At 38.0% G+C, this 25,141-nt stretch overlaps 1 protein-coding gene across 2 annotated transcripts in view; it reads left to right on the top strand.

Annotated features, from left to right (window-relative positions):
- The window catches only part of LMBRD1 (LMBR1 domain containing 1), a 66,818-nt gene that overhangs the window by 17,395 nt on the left and 24,282 nt on the right, over window positions 1-25,141 (top strand). For both annotated transcript variants that reach the window (XM_036380077.1, XM_036380078.2), the window contains exons 6-9: window positions 1,567-1,655; window positions 5,538-5,611; window positions 21,765-21,890; window positions 24,334-24,486. In XM_036380077.1, the coding sequence (XP_036235970.1) occupies window positions 1,567-1,655; window positions 5,538-5,611; window positions 21,765-21,890; window positions 24,334-24,486 (442 nt within the window). The remainder of the gene's footprint in view (window positions 1-1,566; window positions 1,656-5,537; window positions 5,612-21,764; window positions 21,891-24,333; window positions 24,487-25,141) is intronic.

A 25,141-nucleotide genomic window follows, 5' to 3' on the forward strand; every position in this document is an offset into this window, starting at 1 on the left:
AGTACTAATTTAAGAGTATAATGTATTCAGTAGCCCCTGCTCTGATTAGTGTCCTTTGACATGCTGGTTCAAAAAAAACAAAAAAAGGAATCTTGTTGTTCTCAAGATGGAAAAAAAAGGCAAGCAAGTTATAAATATCTGAAAATGTTCTTCCATCTTGTTTGTTTCCTGCATGTGGTCCACAAATAGCAAATCCATATTTGTGCTAAAATAAAAAGGACTTGAGCTATGTTCTCAGTCTCCTTTAACCATTTTTAGCAAATAAACCTCCAGTTATTTATTTTTATCATTTACAAGTAGAAATTTTGCCTAACTTGGTTTTAATACCTGTGTCTTCATTTTGTCTGGATGCTGTTGCACAGAAAGAATTACTGCTAGAGGCATATACAAGAGCTACATCCTTACTCAACAAGCATGTGTCAACTTAAGCAAATGCTAGCCCTCAGTCTGCCTCTTGCACAGACAAGAAGCTTTCTTTAGAAATTACCATCTTGATTTTTAAAATGTCAACTTTTTTTTTTTGGCTGAGTATCAGGTTGGTTTTGATGTGATGATTATATGTGCACACAGTTGGTTTAGCTCTACCCTTGGAAGCAAAAGCATGTTTTGTCCTTTGAGACTGCTCCTGGAATATGGGTGTTTGTTTGGGACTTCAAGCAGGGGTCTAATCATGTCATACAAATATCAATTTCTCACACAAGTCCAAATGATACTTATGGACATTCTTTATGGACATTCTTTAGGTTTGAGTTCTTTCATTCTTTGCCTAAAGCGTTTCCCTCTAAATCTGTCTTCCCTGTGACTTGTAGCCATTCTATTTCATGTCTCAAAGCTACAGTCTCAGTGGTTTTTTGGTATGGAGGCACTGTTTTTCCAGCTATTGCAAACTCAGCTGTTTTGTCTGTACAGGTGCTGAGGAGTTATTCTTATTAGTTGACTTTAGATGGTGAGCCTGACAACAGGAAGCTTTCAGCTAAGGGGACTGTTTTACCTGACATTGTTCTCTGAGCATTCTTTGCTAGTGTGCTTATTGGAAGTACAAAACAACTTAGTGAACTTCTCTGCAGCTCAGTTCTCTGGGCCAAGTACAGAACAAAGAATGGAATGGAGCAGATGTGTTTAGTTGTAATAATGGAAGATATACATGTCCCTTTATATTTCAATGCTTGTTTAAGGAATCATTCATTATTTTATTTTGGCTTTCAGAAGTGTATATTTATGAGAATTTGTCTCAATTGATGCTTAAAGTTTATTTGCTCCTCTGCATATGAGTCAAATCAGGATAGTAAATCATATTAATATGTCTTTTAATTATACTTGAGTGTGGAGTCCTTACCTCTTTTAGGATGGGTAAATAGAAAATCACTTGTTCATTGACTCAGACCTGACTGTACACACACATGCATGTACTCTGCTGATCTAAATGCAGAGGAGAATGTGAATAAAATGGAGCACTGCCTTTTCTTCAGGAATGAATGGGCTTCTATTTTCTTAATTTAGAAATAGAATTCTTCCTATTTTTCACTAATTAGGGTAAGAAAGATTTTTTTTTTTCCTGTATTACAGTGCTTTTGTTCCTTTGGATATTCCCAACAAGAAGAATTCCACAGAGTGGGAGAAAGTGAAGCTCCTGTTTGAAGAATTTGGAAGTAGTCGTAAGTTTGAGATTTGTTCTGAGCTTTGCATGAGTTGCTACTCTACTAACCTCTGCTACTCATTCATTGACTGAACAACATAATTAACTTCCTTGTTGGCAGTTTTCTAACTTTTCTCTGACTGCTTAGCTACAGTAAGTCTTTACAATAAGACTTCTTCCTGTTCAGAGAAAACAAAATTAGGACTATTGTGAAAGCAGACACTGCCAGTGTCTTGTCTCTGTTCTTTAAATACAACTCCCCATTTGACAGCAAGGACTCCAGTGTTGTGCCTGCTGATATTTATGGTGGGGAGAGAGGATACTTGCTTCCATAGACTTCACTTAGCTCTTAAATGCTCCTTGATGCTGGAGTTCACTGACATTGAGGGTATGATGAGTGTGTGATGGTTGTGAAGACCATTGTGTTGTGATGGTCTTCATTCATTTACCTAATGAAATGCAGTACTGCTGTTCACTGTAAAAATGATGTTCTGTCTATTTGGATGGGAAGGTCTTGTGGGTGTTACAACTTCTTCCCTTTGTTCTTACAATACTGACCTCTTCTAAAATTGTTGTTAGCAGTTGTTACACTTTACACTAGGGCTGTAAAGAGCTGTTGAGAAGACCAAACTCCATGGAATAGTGTTTAACACTTATGTGGTGTAGTTCATGTGCTTAGCCAGGGTATGTTTTCACGGTAAAGGTGTGATGTCACTTTTCAAATGAAAAGTGATATCAGAAAGGGTAACTAAAAGCTGTTTAACAGACATTCATCCCAGTGCATAAGTACTCCATTACTTTGTTTCATTCTTGATATGCATCAGAGTATTGGCATCTGTGTGAATGTTTTAGGATATAATTATACAAGCCTTCATCAAGTAATATTCTGCATTAGTCTAGGAGTTCTGTACTGAATAAAAGTTACCTGCAATGACATACACCAAACACTGACAGAGCTGGCTAATCCCTTTAGGGCCCATCAACTTTATATGTACAGTTTGCTTAAGTATTCTCCAACCTGATCCTCTTCCACAAAGAGTAAATATTCTTCCAGTTTTTCTCACTCTGCTCCCTGGCCTGGATTTCCTGAAGTCTAGTCTTTCTAGTAAAAGACTGAGGTAAAGAAAGCATTCAGTAGCTCAGACTTGTCATTGAAAAGTCCTGTCTCAGCAGGTCCCCTGCCCCACTCAGCAACAAGCCCCTATTTTGCCTTTTCTTCCTCTTGCCACTTAAATACTCAAAGCCCTTGTTTGCTGTAACATCCTTGCAGGGTCTTTAATCATAATATGTTCTGTGCTGTAATCTGTGCTTGTAAGCGTAGGAGATGGGGAGGACAAATCCATAGCTTATTGAATGTTTTGGCTGTCTGCTTGTTGATGTTCCCCTTGCTTTGCAAAGATTATAAAAGCTCAGGATAAAATGCTACTTAAACTGTTTATACAGGTTGTGATAATGGTTGAGCTGAGATGTAAGCTAATTTTTCCAGGTGACCTTGATATGACTGTAACAAAGTATTTGGCTGCCTTTGCTATGAAATACAGTATAGCCTATGTTTATTTCTAGGAAGGTCAACTGATTAAGATGCTGGGTTGGGATGTGAAAGTCTGATTTTGTTTTCTGTCAGCATTCTCTTGCGACTTGTAATTTCATAGGATAATTCAATTTGAAGAGACCTCAGGTTATCTATTCAAATCTGCACCTAGAAGGAAGGTGTAAGATCAGACTGGGTTGCTCAGGGCTTCATCACCTAGCTCTTCAAAACCCCCAAGTTTGTAGACTGAACTCATTCTGGAAAAATCTCTCACCTGTTGTGGATATACTTGCTGTCACCCAGTTGTCTCACACTTGACAGCTGTGTACCACTGAAGAACCTGGGCTCCACCTGTTTGCTAAGCAGACAGGCTGTATTGGGGGTCTCCAAACCTGTCTCTGTTCCAGGCCAAACAAGCCTGACTCCCTCAGCTGCTTTGCACAGCATGTGCTCCAGCTTCCAACCACTGTAATTCTTCACTTAGCTTGCTCACATTTATCAGTCTTAACCTGCAGGAGGGGCCTCAGAACTGGTTGCACTGTGTGGTCCCCTCCTTTAATAGATGGACATACTGCTGTTGATGCAGTCTGAGATGCCATGGGACTTCCATGCTGGCACAGCATGCTGCTGGCTTACCTTCAGATTGCTGTCTCCCAAGCTCCCCATGCAGGAGTCCCTTGTGTTTTCATAGAGCTACTCCACAGACAGCAACTCTCTGCAAAGGGTTCTTTTGTGTTCCAGGTGCTGGAGAAATAAGGACAAAATGCTTGCCTGTTGTCTTTACTTGTGCCTGTTGTCCTGTTTTTATATTAATTTACCCTTTTCCTTTGTCTGTCTGTAGTAGTGCAAGAAGTTCAAAGATCTTGAGATGTAGAACAAACATCCCGTCATCACTTGGTAGTTGGTTGTGCGCTTATGAAAGAAATGCAAACTCATCCACTGAGGCAAAGCCTGATAATATACTGCTGGTATACAATTATCAAATTTTCAGCCAGTTAGTTTCTTAATGTTGCATTGAGCACGGTTCAGACTTCTAAAGTGGATATTAAATGTTGGTTTCAAATGCTTCAAATACAGGAGGATCATCAAATATGGTGTGTAACTACATTGTGTGATATGTTACAAGTAGGGGCCACTTGAGGGGTATTTTTTGCCCCCTAAACTTCAAAAACAACTCAAATTTTCACAGTTACTGAAGGAAAAATAGTGCTAGGTGGTTTTTGGTAGGTTTTTGGGTTTTTTAATAAGTTTTAAACATAGCTGTAGTGTTTGAAACACAGGAACCCATTGCTTTTAGCTCTGGGGAAGTTGTTTGATGTTATCTAGCAAAAATAGTAAAGGAGAGATTTGAGCAGTGAAGTTGGATTTGGTTGTGCTGTTCTATTAGTTTTTGGTGGTTTTGGAAGGAGGCCTGTAGGGTTGGTCAGAAGAGGGGTGCAGTTTCTCATAGAGTAGTAAGGTTATGATTTCTCAGTTGGCAACTGCTTAGTGCTGTGTTCAGTAAATAAGAATGGAAACAGGCTAGTATATCTGTGTGAGTAGAAATAAAAGTTATTGTAGATTTTTTAATTAAGTAGAGGGGAGGACATGAGGGAAAACAGTAAACTCTGGTTATGACTGAGCATAAACATGAAACTGTTTGCTGAAGTTCAATTTCTGTAATTTACTATAAGTTTCAATGTTACTAAGTAACCAAAGCCACTTGTGATGTCTTGAGTGGTGAGGTCAGGGGCAGACCTGTTCTGAAGAATTATGCAGAAGATTTTAGTGAGTTAAATACCTTTTTATTTGGTCACTCTTTTACTATCTCTTAAAATTACTGGAGTTACGAGGCTACATTAACTCTATAGTCCCCTGAGCTTTGTCCAGTTTTTTTGGTCTGTATATACATTGAGTGAAGCTGAGGGTTTTTTTGGTTGGTTAAAGGATCCATGCTTGTCTGATTCTGGATAATGCTATTAGTAGGAGGAATCAGGTGGTAGCAAACAAAACTAAGATGAACCATCCAGAATGCACATGAAAGTTGTGCAAGTTACCACAGCACCCTGGGGAGGCCAGAAATAAGTCTTGAAGGGGTATTAGAAATTTATGGGAGCAAGTTCATTAGTGTCTTTTCAACCATTTTATGTCAATGTAACTTCTGTGAGCTTGTGAAAATGACAAGAGTCTCTCCTGGATCCTGCAATTTCATATAAAGATCTGTTCTGGTCAAAAAGCTCTTTTAGGTAAGTTTTTCATCTGAGTTATAACTTTTAACTATGTTTTCATCTTTCTCATGAACTTAAATCTGTTCTGGAAACTAATTTAGGAAGAACTGTTTTTACACATCTAATGTATTTTCAACAAGTTCTCTTATTTTTTTTTTTGCAGATGGCTTGACTGCACTTTCATTTTCCATTAGCTCCTTGACTGTGATTGGAATGTTGGCAGCTATCACTTACACAGTAAGTTGTTATGCAGCGTTTTCAGATTTTTACCTTCATGATACTTGCGGTTATCACTGTCTCTACCTGTGTGGAAAACTTGTCATCCTGAAAAGATTCAGTAGTGTCTTTAGCTCTGGATTTTCATGGTTTGGAATAGTCATTCTAAGTTCTAAATTTTTTGCTGCAAATTTAGGGACTGCTGTTTTAGTAGTGAGCAGAGATCAGACTTAATTTTGATGTGTTTATGGAAGGGGATGTCACATTACATGTGATTTGTAACACAGTCACTGACTTTACTTGTTCTTAAGCTTTATTTTATTTCTCCACCCTGATATTGGGAATTAAATGTTGCACTTTTTTTATTCATTGAACTGTGGCATAACCTAGAGTTGATATGGAGCTAAGGTACTGCAGTTCTTTATGAGAGGGATTTGGAAGGGTTCCTTCTGTAACCAATTGTAAGTGGTATGATTAAGGTTATGTTAGTTTAACTGCTTGACTCTTGCTTTTACGTAGAAAGAAAAGGAACTCTTTTAACTTACTGACATTGGTCAACATTTAATGTTTATGTGGTCATTTGCTTTCCCAATTTGTTCTATTTCTTCATTCAGTGAATAATCAGCGTGTTTGTAATGCTACATGTTTAATTTGTTGTCAAGGTAAAATTTTGCAACAAAGAAGCAGCTTAAAACCTTAAGATAACTGGCTGATAACAGACAAAGCTTTAAAGTTTCTCAGAAATTACTGTTTTTCTAACAGGTTGTTATCTTTAGATTCATGTCCTTGCTAATATAATGTTTTCTTCCATTGGAAGCTGCTCTAACATAGTTCCTATGTAGGTTTGCTAGTGAATTCTAAGTGCCTTTGTAGCCATAGCATATGCAGTAAATTATTTTGAAGCATTGGTACTCAAGAAGGTGTCTGTTTCAGGCAAACTATAAATCTATAAAACTTGAAAAAGGATTTAAGAAAGAGGGAAGGGGCTAAGGTGCTTATGAAATACTACCTTTAGAATGTTAAATGAGTAACAAGTATACCTAATGACTTTCTGTCTCTCCAGCTGGTGTAAGTTACAGCAGAATTACGGAGGGCAGTTCAGTAGAGGTTTGCAGATGTGTCAGAACCCTGACAGCTTAGTGGCCATCGGGGTCTGTGCAGTAGGTAGGAGAGCAACTGGGTGGATGAACTAGTGGGTATTTTAGGTGAGCTGCATTGCTCTCAGCCCCATTGGCAAAGTGCTTTAACCTGATGAAGATGATGATAAATTTTATAACTTTAAGCCTTTTCTTAAAGTGACATGGGTCATTGAATTATTCAAACTATCTTGCTGGCATCTGGATCATGTGATGGTCAAGAAAGATCTAGACCTCCACTTAGCCTGTAATAATGTGCCAGATTGTAATTAGTTTCTCTTAATTATGGAAGAAAATACTCATTTCTTGTTTGAATTGCTGCAGTGCATATACTGTGTTATCTTATCTATGATACTAACAAAAGAGAAACACCTTAGCTGGGAGAACAATATCAGTGTTTTGTTCAAAAAAACAAGTATGGTTTTTATAACCGTTAGCAAACATCTGAAATGTGAGATTGTGAAAATAAAGCCATTTTATTCCTCGCTGAAATGTTAACATTTTACAACAAAAAACGTAGCAGATGTGGCACTTTGTGATATGGTTTAGTCGGCATGGTGGTATTCCATCAAAAGCTGGGCTTGATGATCTTGGAGGTCTTTTCCAACCTTAATGATTATGTGATTCTTGGAATTTTTTTTCAATTTACTGCTAATATTTCCTACTTCCAGTGTTACTGCCCACTTATTTTTGAACCTATCCTGGTTATAGGCACCATTCAGCTGAGTATCACAGTATGCTTCTGTCTTCAACACTAGCTGAACCTGGAAATATGTGGAACCTGGAGATCCACGTTCAGTAACTTCAGTGTTCTGTGTTGTCTGTGTTTTCTCAGATGAAGGCAATACCAAAATCTTCAATACTGTTGCTTTAGTGTCAATGTATTTACAACTTATACATGAAGTGAAACATCAAGCATGAGAACTAACTCTTATCTGAATGCCTTAATCACTAAGACTTTTGGGCTAATTTGTTGCTTTGTAAACTTCAACTGAGCTGTTTATGCAAATGCCTGGAGTGTGAAATTGATTTCCTTTATTTTTAACTGTTGTATTTCATTCTTCTGTAACTCTCTGTTCTGTTTTACAATAGGTGTTAAGGGAGAGTGGGAGAAGTGGAGGAGTTATTTTACAGAAGTTTTGGGCATGAGCTCACATAGGAGTGGGTTGTTATCTATGTCTGATGTGAGTTTTTTTCATTGTTTGCAGGCAGTTGTAGAATCATAGCATTGAGCTGGCTTTGATATATGGGTGGACTGAGGTACAAATGTGTCGCTGAGGTACAAATGTGTCACCTATTAGAAGGTCAGTTCTCCAAGCTGGAACAGTGTTTTCTTTGTGCTTTAGAGCTTTCATAACACCTTTCCCACCAGCGGTGATGGTCAGGCCTCCATATTTAAGCTATTTTCACTTGCAGCAGCATGGGCTGGACTTATCCCAGTGGTATGATATAATGCAAAAATTGCTTTAGTAATGAAAAGTTTCTGGGCTGTTGTACTTGCCTGAACTTCAGGGAGTGGTTGGCTCAGAGTGTAGTCTGTCTTTGCCAGTTTGGATTACTCCACTCGCTCTACTTCAGAGCAGGAGAAAACGATTCTGGAAGGAGTGACTGTTTTCTCTTGGTACTTTCCCATGTCTTTGTGTTGTGGGGTGGGTTGTTTTTTTTTTTTTTTTGCTGTATTAGCCTTGTATAAAAAAATCACCTCTAGATGAGACAGACATGAGTGCACAGACATGTCTTTGTTTCAGGTAGCCTTCTGCTGCCTATCAAATTGTTTATGCCAGTTTCCAAAGGTGGGAGATCTTTGTGCTTAGTCATCAAACCACTCTTTGATCATTGGTGTTAGTTGTTGTTTTTAAGCACAGAAAGAGAATATTATTATGTAAGAGTGAACACAAGAACTAAGACACCTATTTCAAAATATTCCACAAATGCTTATTAGATGATGGAAAAAAGAATAGATGTGTGGTCTCTGAGTTCCTGTGTCTCTGGACGGAGGTGATTTCAGATCTGTGGTTTACACAGTGAAGAGTTCAGGATTTTTAGTATAGATGCAACTGAAATTTTTTGATATTTCCCCTGACTTCTGCATATCCTCAACCTGTTTCAGTGCCAGAGTTTGCTATTCTATTGTTAAAGGGAAATTAGGAGCAGGTATATCTGGTCTTCTATGTACTCATTCACAGTAAAGAAAAAGATCTTAATGCTAAATGCTTGCCTAATAAAGGTTGTATTGTAATATGTTAGCAAATCCCTTCGTACCTAATTAAAAATGGCCTTACATTGAATGCCTACTGTAACAGAAAACACTAAAAATAGATAGGAGTGCTGTGACTACAGTTGACTGATTTCATCTTAAAATGTTATCAATGGAAGAAACCATGAAAGAGATGAATCAAGTGATTTTATTCAAGTCCCTGGCAGTGCAATTTATCCATTCTACAATTAGTTAAATGTATGTTAACAGTACTGCTTTGTGTGGCCTTCAGCATGAAGAATTAGATTATGGCTGCTCTAAAATTGGATTTGTGTTGTGGTAATATACAATAATGTGAGAAGTTGGGGGGAAAAGGCTTTGGCACTGTCAGCAGGTAGCCTTGAATTTGAGTAGAAATAGAGAGCAAAAGCTCACTTCAGCATGTGTATGTGCCCAGGCTTCCTTTATGAAAGCATATCCTCCTGCTTCCACAGGAGAAGGGATACAGCAGGGTGGTGTTACTGAGATTGTAAATGGCTGCAGTTTAAATTATGGAACTAACAAATTTACCCCAAGGACTAATGTAGTTAAAACCTCTTTTTTAACCATCAGTCCAGTGTTTGGGGCCTCTCAAGGCCCTGATTGGTTTGATACATTACTCTGAAGTACATGGTGAGCTATTAATGCAATGAAGAACAGAATTCTTATCAGATCATATTGTGTCGTAGCATTTGATATGTTGGGATTTGGGGGTGAAGGTGACAGCTGAGGGACAGTATAAACTGAAGCATCGTGCTGGACTGGATTTGCAGATAACTGAGCACTTGTGTTACTGGCTATGATACATCTCTAGATAATGCTACAGTTCAATAGGGTTGTCATTATATTAGATTGCTGGCTTCCATTTTCTATGGCTTCAAACATCAAAATCACAGTAAATTTCATCTAGTGGTACATACAGAGAAGAGCTTTTCTTGCAGTTTGAGGGGAAAATGCAGAGTTTTGCTTTTGAGTTGTGAGCTTTTCCCTGGCATCTGAATGGGGTAGGATGAAGTGCACTGTTAAAACTGAAATTGCCAAAGAAATAAAATTTCTTTGGTATGAGAAGTTCCTGATCTCCTCAATTACTGTGAAATACTAGTTAAAAGCTTTTGGAGGTATTAGTAATAAATACTGTTCCTGAAAGCATTTCATCCCTTAAGGTAAATCACTAGGGAGGGGCATTAGCATGGAAATTACCAGCTTAAGGAGTTAGTGCAAAAGTTACTTTTCCAAAAAAAGGTCAGTGAGAAAATTCACAACTACTTTAATTGATAAATTAACACAGAAGATTGTCTATGTATTTGGTACCTACTAAAAAGCAATAATTATTATAAGAATTAGATTTTAATTCAAGTTTCATGCTTGCTAGGAAATACCTTCAGTAGTCCAGAGCAATGTAAATGCTTTATGGTATTTCTTAACAGCATGTCATTCAAATGAGAAAATGAGCTGCAAGGAAGATGATTAAGGAGTATTTAGAGGATTTTGACTTCACACTTTAAATGGCACATAAATTGGTTTGTTCTGTTTAGTTTTCCATGTGGTGATATTTGGGACAGTCCTGCACAATGTGGCAACAGTGTCTCACCTTATTAAAAAGCCCATAGCAGTAAATTCTCAAATTCCTTCCTTACATTTGCCCCAAAAAACTTTCACTTAACTTAACTTTAAACTTTCACTTTTTTGGTTTTGGGTTTTTTGGTTTGGGTTTTTTGGTTTGGGTTTTTTGGTTTTGGGTTTTTTGGTTTTGGGTTTTTTGGTTTTGGGTTTTTTGGTTTTGGGGTTTTTTTTATTATGGTCATTCCACTGAACAGTTATTTTTCCTAAGGTACTTTGTTCAAGATGTGGGCACAGAACTGAATTGTCTAAATTTCCCAAAAGCTTGGATTGTAGCAGGCATATAGCTTAGGACCAAAGAAACCAAAAATTTATTAGATGTGTGGTCAGCCAGAATGTTTTTCAACAGCATGACTTCTTTCTAACTGTGTATAACAGTTTAAATGAGTGCTGTCTCCAGATCTTATTCATATTGCTACAGTACAATTTTTAAACACAATTCAGAGTTCTGGAAGCAAGTTTATGGACAGATCTGCATAGCACTTAATTCTGAAGCTTCAAAAGTTTTATTCTGAAGAACACTTTTGAGTTAAGCTGTTTTCAGAGTAATAATTCCCATGTCAGCCTTCAGCTCTTCATACACTACTGTACTGTTGTAACAAGCAAGCAGCATCTCTTGTTGGTGATGTGGCTTTGCCATGTTTGGAAAGTGTACGTGTAGCTCACATTGAGCCTCTCCCAAAAGATCCTCATAGAGAAGCTTGTGAAATATGGGCTGGATGAGTAGATAGTGAAGTGAATTGAAAATTGGCTGAATATCTAGGCCCACTGGATGGTGATCATGAGGTCTAGTTGGAGGGCAGTCACTTGTGGTGTATGCCAGAGATTGATACTGGTTCCAGTCCTGTTCAGTGTTTTCATTAATGATCAGGATGATGGGGGAGAACCCTCAGCAAACTTCACACAGAACTGGGAGAATACCCTCTGGAGTTTATATTGGAGCTGTCCAGAAGGACCTTGCTAGGCTGGAGAAATGGGCTGACAGGAATATGATCAAATCAGCAACGGAGCATGCAAAGCTGAGGAGGAATCACTGTGTGCATATCCACGGGAACCACTCAGGAGAAAAGCAGCTCTGAGACTTGGGAGTTCTGGTGGATGCCAAGTTAACCATGAGCCAGGAATGTACTCTTGCTGGGAGAGGGCCAGTGGTATCCTGAAGTGCACTAGGACGAGTATTGCCAGCAGGCTGTTGGTGACTCTGCCTTTATTCTCAGCCTTGGTGAGGCCACATCTGGAGTTCTTGTCTTCTCAGTATGAGAGAGATGGAGCTGTAGAAGGGAAACTGGTGAAGGCCTGCAAAGATCATCGAGGCACTTTCCTCTTATGAAGGACTGGGACCCAGGACTGTCAGCCAAGACAAAAAAGACAACTGAGAGGAAGTCTTATCAACATGTGCAAGCATCTGAAGGAGCAGTACAAAGAGTATGGAGCTGGGCTGTGTTCACTGGTACCTAGGGATGGGACCAGAGCAGGAGGCACAAGCTGAAACCCTCTGCAGGTGTCTGACCACTGGCACAGGTTGCTTAGAGAGATTGTGGAGTCTCCTCCTTGCACATACTCAGAAGCCATATGTACATGGTCTTGGACAAGCAGCCTCAGGGGACCCTGCTCAGGCAGAGGCGTTGGACTGGATGACCTCAGAGTCCATCCAAACCTCAGGCATTCTGCTGTGAGGATCTGCAGGGTTTACAGTGGTACCAATGGGTCACATTTTACCTCATGGTGTGAAGTGTCTTCTCTTTGAGCTTGGGTCTAGCCTATGAAAGGGTTGAGGTGACAATGGTTGACAATAAGATTGGCTCTTTATTGGATTAATTTTTTCTATAATACAGGTTTTACTGTTAGAACCTTATTTAGCTCATGTTGGACAACTATTTATTCCATCACAGCTGTTAATTTGTGAAAAAAATAAAAGATTTATTAGAGATTCTTACTATGATTTATTCACCTCAGTACAACTAGTGTTTCAAAAAGTGCACTGGGCACTTTGTTGTAAAACTATGTCATGTCAGTAAATAAGTAGTTATGTGTTAATAACTGCTAGTTTGTGCAAGATTATTCTGTCAGAAGATAGTAATAGCCTTGAAGTATTTTGATAGGTGGCAATTTTCAGAAGCTCATTGGGTAAGTGAAAGGGAGACTGCCAATTCAGAGTAGGGGAACAACCAAACTTTGAATGCCTATTCTTAATCTAAGAAATGCAAATTTCTTTTTCCTGTCTTTTGTGACTTTGCAACTTGGTTGGATGAAATGCGAAGTTGCTTCCTTCTGAACATAGATGTAAAAATACAAAAGCTGCAGTTATGTTTCTTTTGACTGACTTTGAGGTGGTACTTTTTAGTATGTCTTTTTAGAATATAATACTAAAACTTCATGTTGGATTTCCCTGCTGAATACACCAAAGAATAATCTTTTCTTGATTTTAATTGACTGTTTGGAAGACCAGGAAGGGACAAAAGAGATGCAACTTGTGTATGCTAAATTTTTAACTTTTTAAGGGGAAAAATAAAATAGCATAGGTGAATAATGTAGATGAAGTCTACAAATGTTCGCTTGATACATTAATATTACTGGCAAGAGCATAAACATATTTCATTTTCTCAAGTACGTGCAATGCTTAAATGAACAACATTATTTAGATCTATGTCTTGATATGTCTCAATTCTCAACACAATTCTTAATTGGTAGTTGCTTTTCTGTTTCCAAGCTTTATCACAGTCTACTTTTTTGGCATTATGTAGTGTATAGTACTGATGTACAATGCTTGATACTTAAAATTGTTTCGTAAGACATGTGAATAGGTGATCTTCAGGGGGGCTCTGCAAATCCATGACCTTGATGATTTATACTGACAGCTTTCTATGTCTATAAATGTGGAATACTAACAAGAAAATGATAAATTAGGCCTGCAGTGCTATGCTGGTTTTGGCTGGGGGAGAATTTGAAACAGTTTCACAGATGATGTAGTTTGCATCTATTTTTCATTAATGTGTTTTTCACTGAAATGGTTCTACATGACCTTAGGTATTAAAACAATAGTTGTTGTCAGCTCCAGGTTGCTATTTGAATTTGAGACAGAATGAGTTGCTCATACAACGATAGGCAGATTAATTTTTTGAGTGATCTTGTGCATCTCGCTTAGCATGTCCTTGAAGGATGATTATAATTGGCTTTGTAATTTTTCCAAACATTTAATAAGCATTATTTGATTTCTTATGGAACTATAAAATGCTCATTTTTTTTCTCCATCCTGAAAGAAGAAACGTTAGAAACCTTAGCTTGTCTACTCACAAAGGTGATGACCTTTTCACACCTAATTTTTGTCTGGATTATGATTTACTTTTCTGCAGTTGATGTTATTAACAACCAAAGAGCTTAAAACCTTTTAGAATCTGCCTAACCTTAAAAGCACTCATTCATGAGTGATATTCTTTTAAGCTGATGTCAAACAGCTATTGAGAACTTGAGAGTCATCAATTCATCGTCATTACTATTTAATCACTTCAATGCCAATTCTGAAATAGAAATGTAATTCTTTCATTATGTTCACTTCTCTGTGAAGTAGTAAATAACCAAAATAATAATTTCCATGCTAATACCCCTCCCCAGTGATTTATGGTTGTTTTAACAGCCTGATTCCTACTACACTGTTGGAGAACTGTAGATATTAGACTGGCGGATAAATTGTAGTTTTGTACTTTAAAATTTTAGAATTGGAAAGTAGAATAATCTTTTGGTCGTTAATGCTTTTCTAAGTTCACAGTGTGTAGTAGAACAGCTGTCATATAGAGGCTGTTGTATTTGGCTTCTGTATCCTAGAAAATTTGACAGCTTTTTTTTGTTCACTTAAACACTGACAAATAACGAGTCTGTATAGTGGAGAGAAAACACTACTATGAGAAATGAAGGCGAATGTATAGCAGGATACTGTAGGGATGAAGAATAGAGAAATGGAGAAACAAGTGCTCAGTGCAAGATTCATGTTGAGTACTGCAGATCATGCAAGAATTGCCATAGTGAAACTGTTTGGTCAATCACGCTTTGAGATGTTTTTTATAACAATGTTATTCAAAAGTTACGTGCTCTCATAGCAACTGAAGACTGGATGCTAAAACTTCTTATGAAAAACTGAATTTTTACCAGATAACATGTTGAATGACTTTTGAAGATGTATGGCATGAGATTCTTAGAGGAAGCAAATAGCCAACTGTCCATGAGAGAGTTTGCCATCTTCAGATGCATTTAGTAGGCTTTCTCCTTTAGCCCTCGTAATTTAAGGGAAGGTATATAAACTGCTATTATTGTTTGCCATGCTTAAGGATGTTCTGGAAATAAGATTGTTAAATTCCAATTTTTATTTTTGAATGGTAGTATGAGTTGGTAGTCAGAGATGGGAGATGTGGCTTTAGAAGAAAGCAGGTGATGAATCCTTGGAAGGTCAGATAACTTTTCAGAAGAGCTGTGCAGTCAAGCTGAACAGAGAAGGTACAGTTCCAATCAAAGTGGAGTCCCAGTTCGTCTTACACAAACCTAGTGTCTTGGGTTGGTGTGGCACCTGAAAGTGCACCTCCCTTGAGGCTGTTTAATTGGACTGACCAGTGTGCTCAGTCAGAAGCAGTGCTGGCAAGAATGCCTTGTATCCATAGGAAATTGTTCAATATAAGCAACTGAATTGTCAGTTGTTGTGAAGGGTAAAAGGTATCCTGTGACTTCCCTTGTGGCTAGCATAATTGAAATAAAAAGCTGATTAGGTTACTAGTATATAAAAGCATCTTCTATACCAAAATAATTATTTAAATGGAGGAGGTTTTTAACTGGGGTATTTGTATTAAAGAAAAGTAGCTCATACTTGACTGTATTTCTTAAGTACTGCATATATTAAAATAGTTTAGCTGGTTCTAACTTGAATAGATGCATTTTTGTCAATCCAGTTGGTAGAACTGAACATTTTGTCTTTCATGGTCACACTTTGAGGTTAAGTATTGAAATAAGATGTTGTAAGAAAATAGGAATATGAATATTTGTCTTTAAGGCTGAGAACACTTCTGTTGTCTTTTATATGGTGGTTATAAGAATTCTCTTTTTAATTTGGCTTTTTTATGTGACTTCGCTAGAGGGCACTGCTGTGCAAGAAATGTTTGTCAATATTTATTTCTGCACCTCTTGCACAAGACGAGATGGACATCTTTTAAAAACCTCAATGATAGCCACTTCAAAGCCACTTGCATGATATGTAGACCCCCCCCAAATAATAAATGGAGTAGGAAGTCTTTCTGATAGCTACACAAGTATTTTTCAATAAGTTATTGAAATCACAAGTTTATTTCTTAAATATCTTTAACCAGAAAGAGCTGTTAAGCTATCTATATTTTTAGTTCTGGTTGTGCACCAACCTGATGAGAAAAAATTTACTTTTTCTGTTTGATCTCTAACAAGGAATGATTATCCTGTTTGGGCCACAGGTTAATCATTTGACCATATCTTATTAGCTGAACATAGCAGGTTAGAAAATGAAAAATAATCAACTTCCAGTTAAATTATAATGCCTGATGGCATCTGGCTTTTTTGTGGTAGGTGTTCAGCTTTAAGTCATTTAACTCTATTTTAAAGTCATTTAGTATATTAATTTTAATGTGGTTTGCTATCTTCCTCTTAACTGATCTATGTGCTTATGGCTGATGTGGTTGATGATTAGGTGTTCCCACCTTAACATTCCCTTTAAGTGATATTCTTTCATCATTTGTGCAATTTTGAAATCTTACACTAGAGGTTATAGTTTCCAGTGGAAAACCTTTCTGGATCTTTTTAATACTCAAGAGTTTATCCCTGAAGTAGTTGCTTGATGCAACAACTTCAGTAAAACATGATTTTGCAACTTGTTGCAACCTCACTTATGTTCTGTTTTCTGTTTCTGAGTGACTATTATCAGCATGGCTGGCAACTAATAAGAAAGACTTCCCTTATCTGGCCATGGGTTATGTGAGTGTGGCAAGTCTCAAGTGTTGCAATGTGCTTAGTCTGCAAGAGACTAAGAATCAGAACAGCAGCTCTTCCTTCTAAATCCTAACTGTGAATGACACGAGAGTGGCTGAATCTGCTGCAAGATGAGAAGGAAAGGGACCTGGGAGAAGTGGAGATAAAGCAAATTAGACACAATGCTTATATGGTTTCTCATAAGGTATTGAATGCTCTGTCTGGAGCATGGATTTTATTTGTGTTCAGTGGTATGTTCAGAGAACAGGTAGAGCACGCTTCTCGCTGCTCTTCAGTGCCAGCTGGTACTGCATAAAGGTACTGATCTATTTGTGGCATTCACGGGTGTCACAGGCTCTTCCTGTAGATGGATTTATTTTCAGATTACTGTCTGACTGAAGTACCACTTCCATGAGTAACAAATAAGACAGGAGTCTCAAAAGCTTTGGTTAGGCTGTTCTCATAGGGTTGGGAAGCTGGGTTTTCTGTTGCAGTATGTTGTTCTGTGTTTTTCTTCTTATCCTTTAGCGTAGAAGGCCTTATGCTTCAAAAGGTCCGTAAGTAAAAACTTCATCTATCCAGAGATGCCTGTGGACAGAAACTCAAGTGAGAACAAGACAGCTTCTCATGGATGATGCTTCTAACTTGTAGTTAATAGGTAGTGAGCTCTTAGGATTTGGCTTTCCAGCCCTTAAGCTAAATGATAGTGATGTTTCTTACGTTGAGCACTTGTGGTAATTCGAGAGACAGGAAATGTCTCTAAAATAAATTGGCTTAACTATAAATTGAAATTATTTTTCTACTCAAAAATGTGGCTTCAATGAAGCTGATCTGGCATCCAAGCAAGAGCAGAGATAGAGCCTGAGGCCTTAGAGACGTATCCTTGCAACATGTGTTATCAGATACCAGCCTGAACACTTGGTGTTTGGTACCAGACTCAGTTCATTTTTAAGAGCCTGTGTTGCAAAACTGCATGTATACTGTAAATGAGTGTACATTTGGATGTCTGGTTACTTACTCTTTGGTAGTGTCTCTCATTTGATTTAACAATTCTAGACCAAAAAATTGTCTAAAAATAAGTCCTGCAATCTGTTGTTTCAGTGGTATAAATATGTCAAGAATTAATTATTTGTTTTATGTAAGTTCAAGTACATCAATTAACTTGTGTTAACTGCTTTAAAGGCTCATTTTGATATGTTTTGATTCATATTTCAAACTTTGAACCCACAGTTTGTTTCAGGAGTAAGACCTTTCTTGGCTGGAGTGTGCATCTTTGATTTGTTTTCCTTGGCTATCCTCAATACACTGTTTGCTTGTTAAGTTGCAGATGCCTAACATAATAGCCCTTGAATAATTTACCACTTGTACTAACCCAAGGGATTAAAACTTTGTCCAGGGCAACTTTGAACTTCATCAGCCTGAATGGAAATGCAGCCCTGAGAATGAGCTAATACAGCTTCTGTTCAGACCTGTGACACATCACATGGGATGACTCATTTTTCTGTCCTTCATTCTATATATTGTTATCTTGAAGGACCAATGTGTTCTTTTCCCACACTGATGATGGGAGCCTTACTTGCATAATCATCTTACTATTAGCATCTTCTGTGTTCAGGGAAGGCCCTTAGACAGCCTTTATCACTGGAGCATGCTTGATGTTCAAGTATGTAGTTCACATTTTCAAAAACAGCAAAACAATGCATCACTTTGAGAGTTGTATTTTTCTTTGTAGAAACTTAAACTAAGCTTTAAAGCCCTGGATTTTATTTCTTAACTGTTTCATAGAGTGAATACTTGCTATGTTAATTGATATGTTAGCTGTTTGAAGAACAGGTGGAAACCTCAGATGGTGAAGTCTAATTACTTCTAAGCTCAGGTTTGTAAAATTGTTCAGGCACATTTTCATAGTAATGTCTTGCGTGTTTCTGCATACTGGCACTGGCTAGAAATACTTGTGTTCCAGAGAGGGACCTCAGGTAAATTGTGACTTGTCTTCTAGTTGATGTTGTATGGTGTTCACATGTCCCCTAAATTCTGTAGTTACACTGCTAGTGACCTGAGTGAGCTCTTTGGGGTCAGTATGGGCCCAATACTGTTTAGTCCTCACAAATGATCTGGGTGATGAGCTTGAGTAATCATATAGTTTGAGAAATATGTCAGACTGGGAGAAGTAGATAGAACAAAGAGCCACCATAGAGATGTTGACTGATGAGAGAATTGGGCCAACAAGAGTGACATCAGGTTTAGCAGATCTTAAGGTAGTTTTTTGCAATGGGTTTATTGCAAGCAACGGTTAGTGCTTGAGTCTGATCACCTGGGAGATAGTTCTGCTGAAATGACTTGGAAGTCCTAGTGGGCAGCAAGGTGAGCATGATCCAGCAGTGTGCCTTGCAGCAGAATTATAGTGTCCAGGGCTTGCCTCAACAAGAGAGTAGATGTTGTCATTGTACTTGGCACTTCCAAAGCCACATCTGGAAATTGTCTGGTTTTGGTCCCCTAGTTTATGAAACAGAGGCTCCAATGAACACTTATGGACATGATTACAAAGTTGTAGAGAGCAACCCATAAATGAAAACTGAAGTAATTTGTTTGGTCTAGAGAAGAGAATTGTAGGAGAGTGCTTTTTACAGAATCACAGAATCAGCTAGGTTGGAAAAGACCTTTGAGATCAAGTCAACCTATGACCTAACACCACATTGTCAACTAGACCATAGCACCAAGCTCCACATCCAGTCCTTTCTTGAATACCTCCAGGGACAGTCACTCCACCACCTCCCTGGGCAGCCCATTCCAATGCCCAATCACCCTTTCTGTGAAGAACTTCTTCCTTATGTCCTAAACCTCCCTTGGGGGCTGTATCCTCTTGTCTGGACACTGGTGGCCTGGGAGAAGAGAGGTGACCCTCACCTGGCTACAGCCTCCTTTCAGGGAGTTGTAGAGAGGGATCAGGTGTCCCCTGAGTCTCCTTCTCTCTAGGCTACACAGCCCCAGCTCCCTCAGATGTTCCTCATAGGATGTGTGTTCCAGACCCTTCAATAGGTTTGTTGCCCTTCCCTGACACATTTCAGCATCTCAGCAGCCTTCCTAAATTGGGTGCCCAGAACTGGATACAGCACTTGAGGTGCAGCCTCACCACTGCTGAGTACAGGGACATAATCACTGCCCCAGTCCTGCTGGCCACACTCTTGCTGACACAGGCCAGGATGCCATTGGCTTTCTTGGCCACCTGGGCACACCTTGGCTCATGTTCAGCTGGCTGTCCATCAGTACCCCCATGTCCCTTTCTCCCTGGCCACTGTCAAATCACTCTGTCCCCAGCCTGTAGCACTGCAGGGGTTTGTTGTGGCCAAAGTGCAGGACCTGGAACCTGATGTTGTTAAACCTCATTTCATTGGATTGAGCCCATTAATCCAGCCTTTCCAGGTCCTTCTGCAGAGCCCTCCTACCCTCTAGCAGATGAACATTCTCCCTCAGCTTGTTATCATTAGCAAATTTGCTAATGGTTGACTAACTCCCCTCACCCAGATCATTAATAAAGACATTAAACAGAACTGGGGACAACACAAATTCCTGGGGGACACCATGGCTGCCAGCTGGATGCAGCACCATTCACCACCACTCTCTGGGCCTGGCCATCCAGCCAGTTCTTAACCCAACAGAGTGCTCCTGTCCAAGCTGTGGGCTGCTGGCTTTTCCAAGAGAGTGCTATGGGATATGGTGTTGAAGGCTTGCTGAAGTCTAGGTAGACAATATCTGCAGCCTCATGTGGGTGGCAAAACAGCTTATATACTTAAATCCTCTCAAAGGAGATGGTCTGAAGAGAGAGCTGACACACAGACAGTTGTCAAGCCCAGGCTAAGTTATGGCATATTCAAAAATACAATCAGAAACAGGCAGTGCCTTGCTCTGGATTCAGTGTGTGAGACTTTAGTATGTTGAAGTAGGTTTCTAAGCAGGTCAAATCATGTCTTGTGTACAGAAAACTCATTATGTGACAGCATGTATGGTGACATTTTTAACACACTAGCATTTGTGTTAGATCTATTCTCAGTAGAAAATGTAAAACTGTGCTTGAAGGAGGAAGTGGTATTTCTGTGAACATCTAGAAAACTGCTCTTCAAACTTCTGGAAATATTGAAAAGACTTGTAGACATGACCCTTAGAGACATGGTTTAGTGTTGGACTTTGCAGTGTTAGCTTACTGGTTGAACTGGATAATCTTAAAGGTCTTTTTCAACCTAAACAATTCTCTGAAGTTAGCAAGTGTTCAGATATCAAAGACTCTAGTAAAATTATGTGTGTTAATTGCTGAGGGAGGAAAGAACATTCCTGCTGAGCTCTGTACTAAGAGCAACATATCATCCACAATAAACAAATTACAAGCTTATGGCTAATGCTGCTAAACTGCCTGGAGTAACTTCTGATCTTGGCCTTGATCTGTAAGAATTGTAAGGTAACAGAGAGAAAGTAGTGCCATTTTCTTGTTTACCTTGCCTCAGATATGTTTCTTTTTCTTAGTGGAAAGCTTATGGACTTTGCATTGGAAAAATCTGGGTGTACTGTTGATATAGAAGCTGGCAAAACACTTTATATCAAATAGAATTTGTAATGAATAAATTCTGACAAAATTTATGAATGGTTGTCTAAGCAGTCTTGGAATGGAACTGAGTTCAGATGTTCATGTAGCTTTTAGTGCCTTTTTACTGCAGAATTTTGGTTTTAGTAAATTATGTACTTTCAACTCAATTTTATTCAAAAGCAACTTGAACACTACTGGCTGCAAAGAAATTGTGTATATTTTGTTTCTAATACTTCTAATGTTCAATTTCTAGAAATTTCTATGTTACACAAAATGTTGATTTTGATCTAAAGTGGGAAAGTTAAGGTTTCTGGAAGCTATGTGATTTACAAGAAACAAGGACTAGTATAATAAATCATCAAGGTACTGTGCTTATATGAAATCTTAATACATGTCTGAGTGGTCATGAGACAAAAATTAGAGTACCACTGGAATGATGTGGGATGCTGGAATTTGCATAGCATGTTTGTTTTGCTCAAAAGAGGAAAGGAATTGGATTCCTTAGTAAGAGATGGGTTGAAAAAACACCCATATGTGCTACCTCATAGCTGTACAACATTGATCAGCCTTATCAGATGAAAATACGTGGCAGAAAATTTGAGTATGTATGTTTCCTTTTTATTTAAGGCTTATGGTATGTCAGCTCTGCCTCTGAACTTGATTAAGGGAACTACCAGTGCATCTTATGAACGTTTGGAGAACACTGAAGATATTGAAGAAGTGGAACAACATTTATTGAGGATTAAATCAAAGGTAAGGTCTTCATTGTTCTCACTTTCTTAATGATTTTTTACCTTGCTAACTAGTTCATGGTTATGCTGTAGAGTCTGTTCCAGAAAAAATAGCAAGTCAGAAATTAATAGCTTGCAGTTATTTGAGTTACTTTGAAACATGTGTGGTCACTTGTGTAGCAGTGATTACATTGATTACATTCTTTGTCAGTCCTGCAGCAGTAGTTACTTCTGTCTAGCTAATAAGTGTTAACAAATTAAACTCAAGCTTCTCCAAGCCTGCTTGGATGGAAGAGATGCTTTGTGGATATTAACCTCACTTAGTCTGCTACCAGAAACAGCATCCAGTTTGATTTACTCAATGCAGTACAGTTAACATTGGATACTTGCTACAAAGAGCTGCCATGATTTAGATTCATCAAACTATTAATCATCTTTATGAATAAATAACAGCTCCAGATATTCTTGCTTCCCAGTTAATGTACCTTGCTGTTATAAATAATTTCTTTAGGAAAAGCATACAGATGGAAAGCTGTTCTGAGTCCTAAATATCCCTAGGATGTGAACACCATTTGTAAACCCATTATGATTTTGTAGCTAATGGGAATGCTGTGCCTCATATAAACAAGACACTTTTAACAATCTGAGTGCAAGCCAACAGAGGGTAAGATTTCTTTACATACAAGATGATAGGGGAGAATCTCCCACCTCTTTTTTCATCCCATTTCAGATAATACTTTGACCAGTGTTTTTACAGCCTTGATTGGGGACAAGTGACATTGAGGTGCTTCCCTTCCCTCCTGGCAGTCCATCTGTGCTGTTATATGCTCTGTGATAGTAGACCTTAGAGATGTTGAAGCAGTTCCAACAGTCTTTCCTTGATACTTGGCTTACCTCTACAGTGTGGGCATCTTCAGTGTTCTAGGTACTTTGTTGAATAAAGAAATCTAAAAAGTAGTCTGTTTGTGATCATGCTTCGGTTTTGCACAAAGCACTACAGCACAAAGGTGTCCCTTACTGGAATCAATATGAGAAAAATGAGAAAGCTGTGACAAATGGATCATTACTTATTATAGAAGATCTTGTTGGATTTTGATAACTGGCATGCACCTGGTCTTACTGTTCAGTCTGGCAAAACTTTAGGTTCAAAAACTCCTAAGTTCTTAGTTTAGGTCTATATTGTAATATGACCTTTAGTGCAAACTAATTTTTCTTGGTTTATGGATTCTGGTCAGGATTCTGCTGCATTCTGCAATGAAAATCTTAGCTCTTCAGTTATGTATGCATTAAGCTGTGAAGAAAGTGTTACTGAGACTACTATACAGTAAAAACTAGAAGTATGAAGGTATGCTACTGAGATTCAATATGTAGTATGTTCTTGTACTGTTAGTGCATCTAGGTAGGTTTATTTCATTAGTCTTAAATAATTGAAGCTTGAACTTGTAGATTGGGAGCTTGAACTGTTATCAAAAAGTCCTTTTTAAGTCACAGAGGTACTATACAGGGTACAGTATTGTGTTCCTATTAAAAGTATATTGTAATCTCCAATTTAAGTGTTATGTACAGCTATGATGTGGTCATAATCTTTTTGACAAATTTATTTCATTTTTTTTTTCTTCAGTGGTATAAACTGTTATATTATTTGTAGGGAGGATCCTTTAAAATAAGAAGAAAATTAATAAGGAATTTCAAGACTTTAAAATATCATTTTAGTGCATTTCCTACTGTAAAAGAATCTTTTTTCCCAAGTATGAGTTTTGTAATACACAAGCATCAATGTTAGAAACAATTTTGGTTCAGCTCACTAATGCCCATGTTGTTGCTTTTGCTTATACCAAATAACTGAGATGTGAGGATGTGCTATTCACTTTACATTAGAGTGTAATGGCTCCTGCTCAGTGTAAAGGCTCAAAATTAAAATACTTTCCTAAACATAATAAACAAACATACTATCTGGTACATTCACCTAATTCTTGGGCTGATACCTCCTCTTATCTGACCTATGTTTCTTGCTCAAGAAACATAACTGAGTATCAAGTGGAGTGTTGGAAAGAAAATAAGAAGTGCTGAGTTGATATATTGGCCTAATCGTGGAATTTAATGGGAAGTGACCTGAAAATCACCATGTTCAATCCTCCACACAAAATATGCATCTCTTTCAGGTTAGATCAGGTTATTTAGATAATGACTGTGTTTTTAAACTATTTCTAACAATGGAGAATCTCCATCCTGTTAAAGTTTTTGAAAATTTTTATTATGAGAAGTGATTTCTGCCACCTAATAGGAATTCCTCTTGTTGCAGCTTGTGACTTTTGTGCTTCATGCTCTTGACAGTCATAGAAATTATACATGCATGAATTATATACTAGTAATTCTTTAAGAGTTGTTGTAAATAATTTAAGTAGCTGTCAAGTCTATTTTCTTGACTTGGTGACTCTTAATCTTTTGCACTCTTTTGTTACCAGTGCAGAGATGGTCGTCCTCTGTCATCAAGGGATAGACGGACATTGCAGCAACTGGAAGAGAGGTTAAGGACACTTCGAAGGAGAGAGAGGCATCTGGAATCTATTGAGAAGAGCTGGTGGACAAAAGCTTGTGAAGCTATTCGACCTCTAAAGGTAAAACTTCTCACTTTTTGGTACTTAAGTTGAAATAACTTCCAACTTCCTTATCTCCGCATAGATCACAGGTGAAGTTTATCAATTACTGCCCTGCATATCAACTGTGCTTTTTTTTTTAATTTACTCCAGTACTACACAATGATAGCCCTATAGTGTGTTGCCCTGTTCTTCTAAGTTCTTCAAAGCCCTCTGATGTTTACATTTTTTGCAATGGAGGTCTCACACACTTTCATGTAAATAATGATTGTTTTTGCATTCTTTTCTGGAAGAGGAGAAAGTTGATGAACTGTTGGTTTGACCAGTGTCATTGGAGAGGTGGCAATTTCATCCTCCAATCCACTGTCACTTTTGAAAGTTTATAAATATTGGAGTTAGAAAATAAACTGCCCTTCTTTTTACCTTAGAAGTTCCAGCATGCATCTTGTTTTATTTTGTGTCCTATTACAACAATAGTGAACTCTGAGCTGTTGGAACACCTTCTACTTTGTCTCAGCTCTGATGAAGATTAAAAATGAACAAATCCTAGCTGATTTACTTTGGTGCTTCTGCCATAGAAAATCTGAATGTCTTACTTTTTTAATCAACAATATGAAAATGGGAAGAAGGAAGAATTCTATGGCTGTCAGTTAGCTTAGGTTAATCCAAATTACAT

This window comes from Molothrus ater, chromosome 3 (assembly GCF_012460135.2).
Source record: "Molothrus ater isolate BHLD 08-10-18 breed brown headed cowbird chromosome 3, BPBGC_Mater_1.1, whole genome shotgun sequence".
Taxonomy (NCBI): Eukaryota; Metazoa; Chordata; class Aves; order Passeriformes; family Icteridae; genus Molothrus; species Molothrus ater.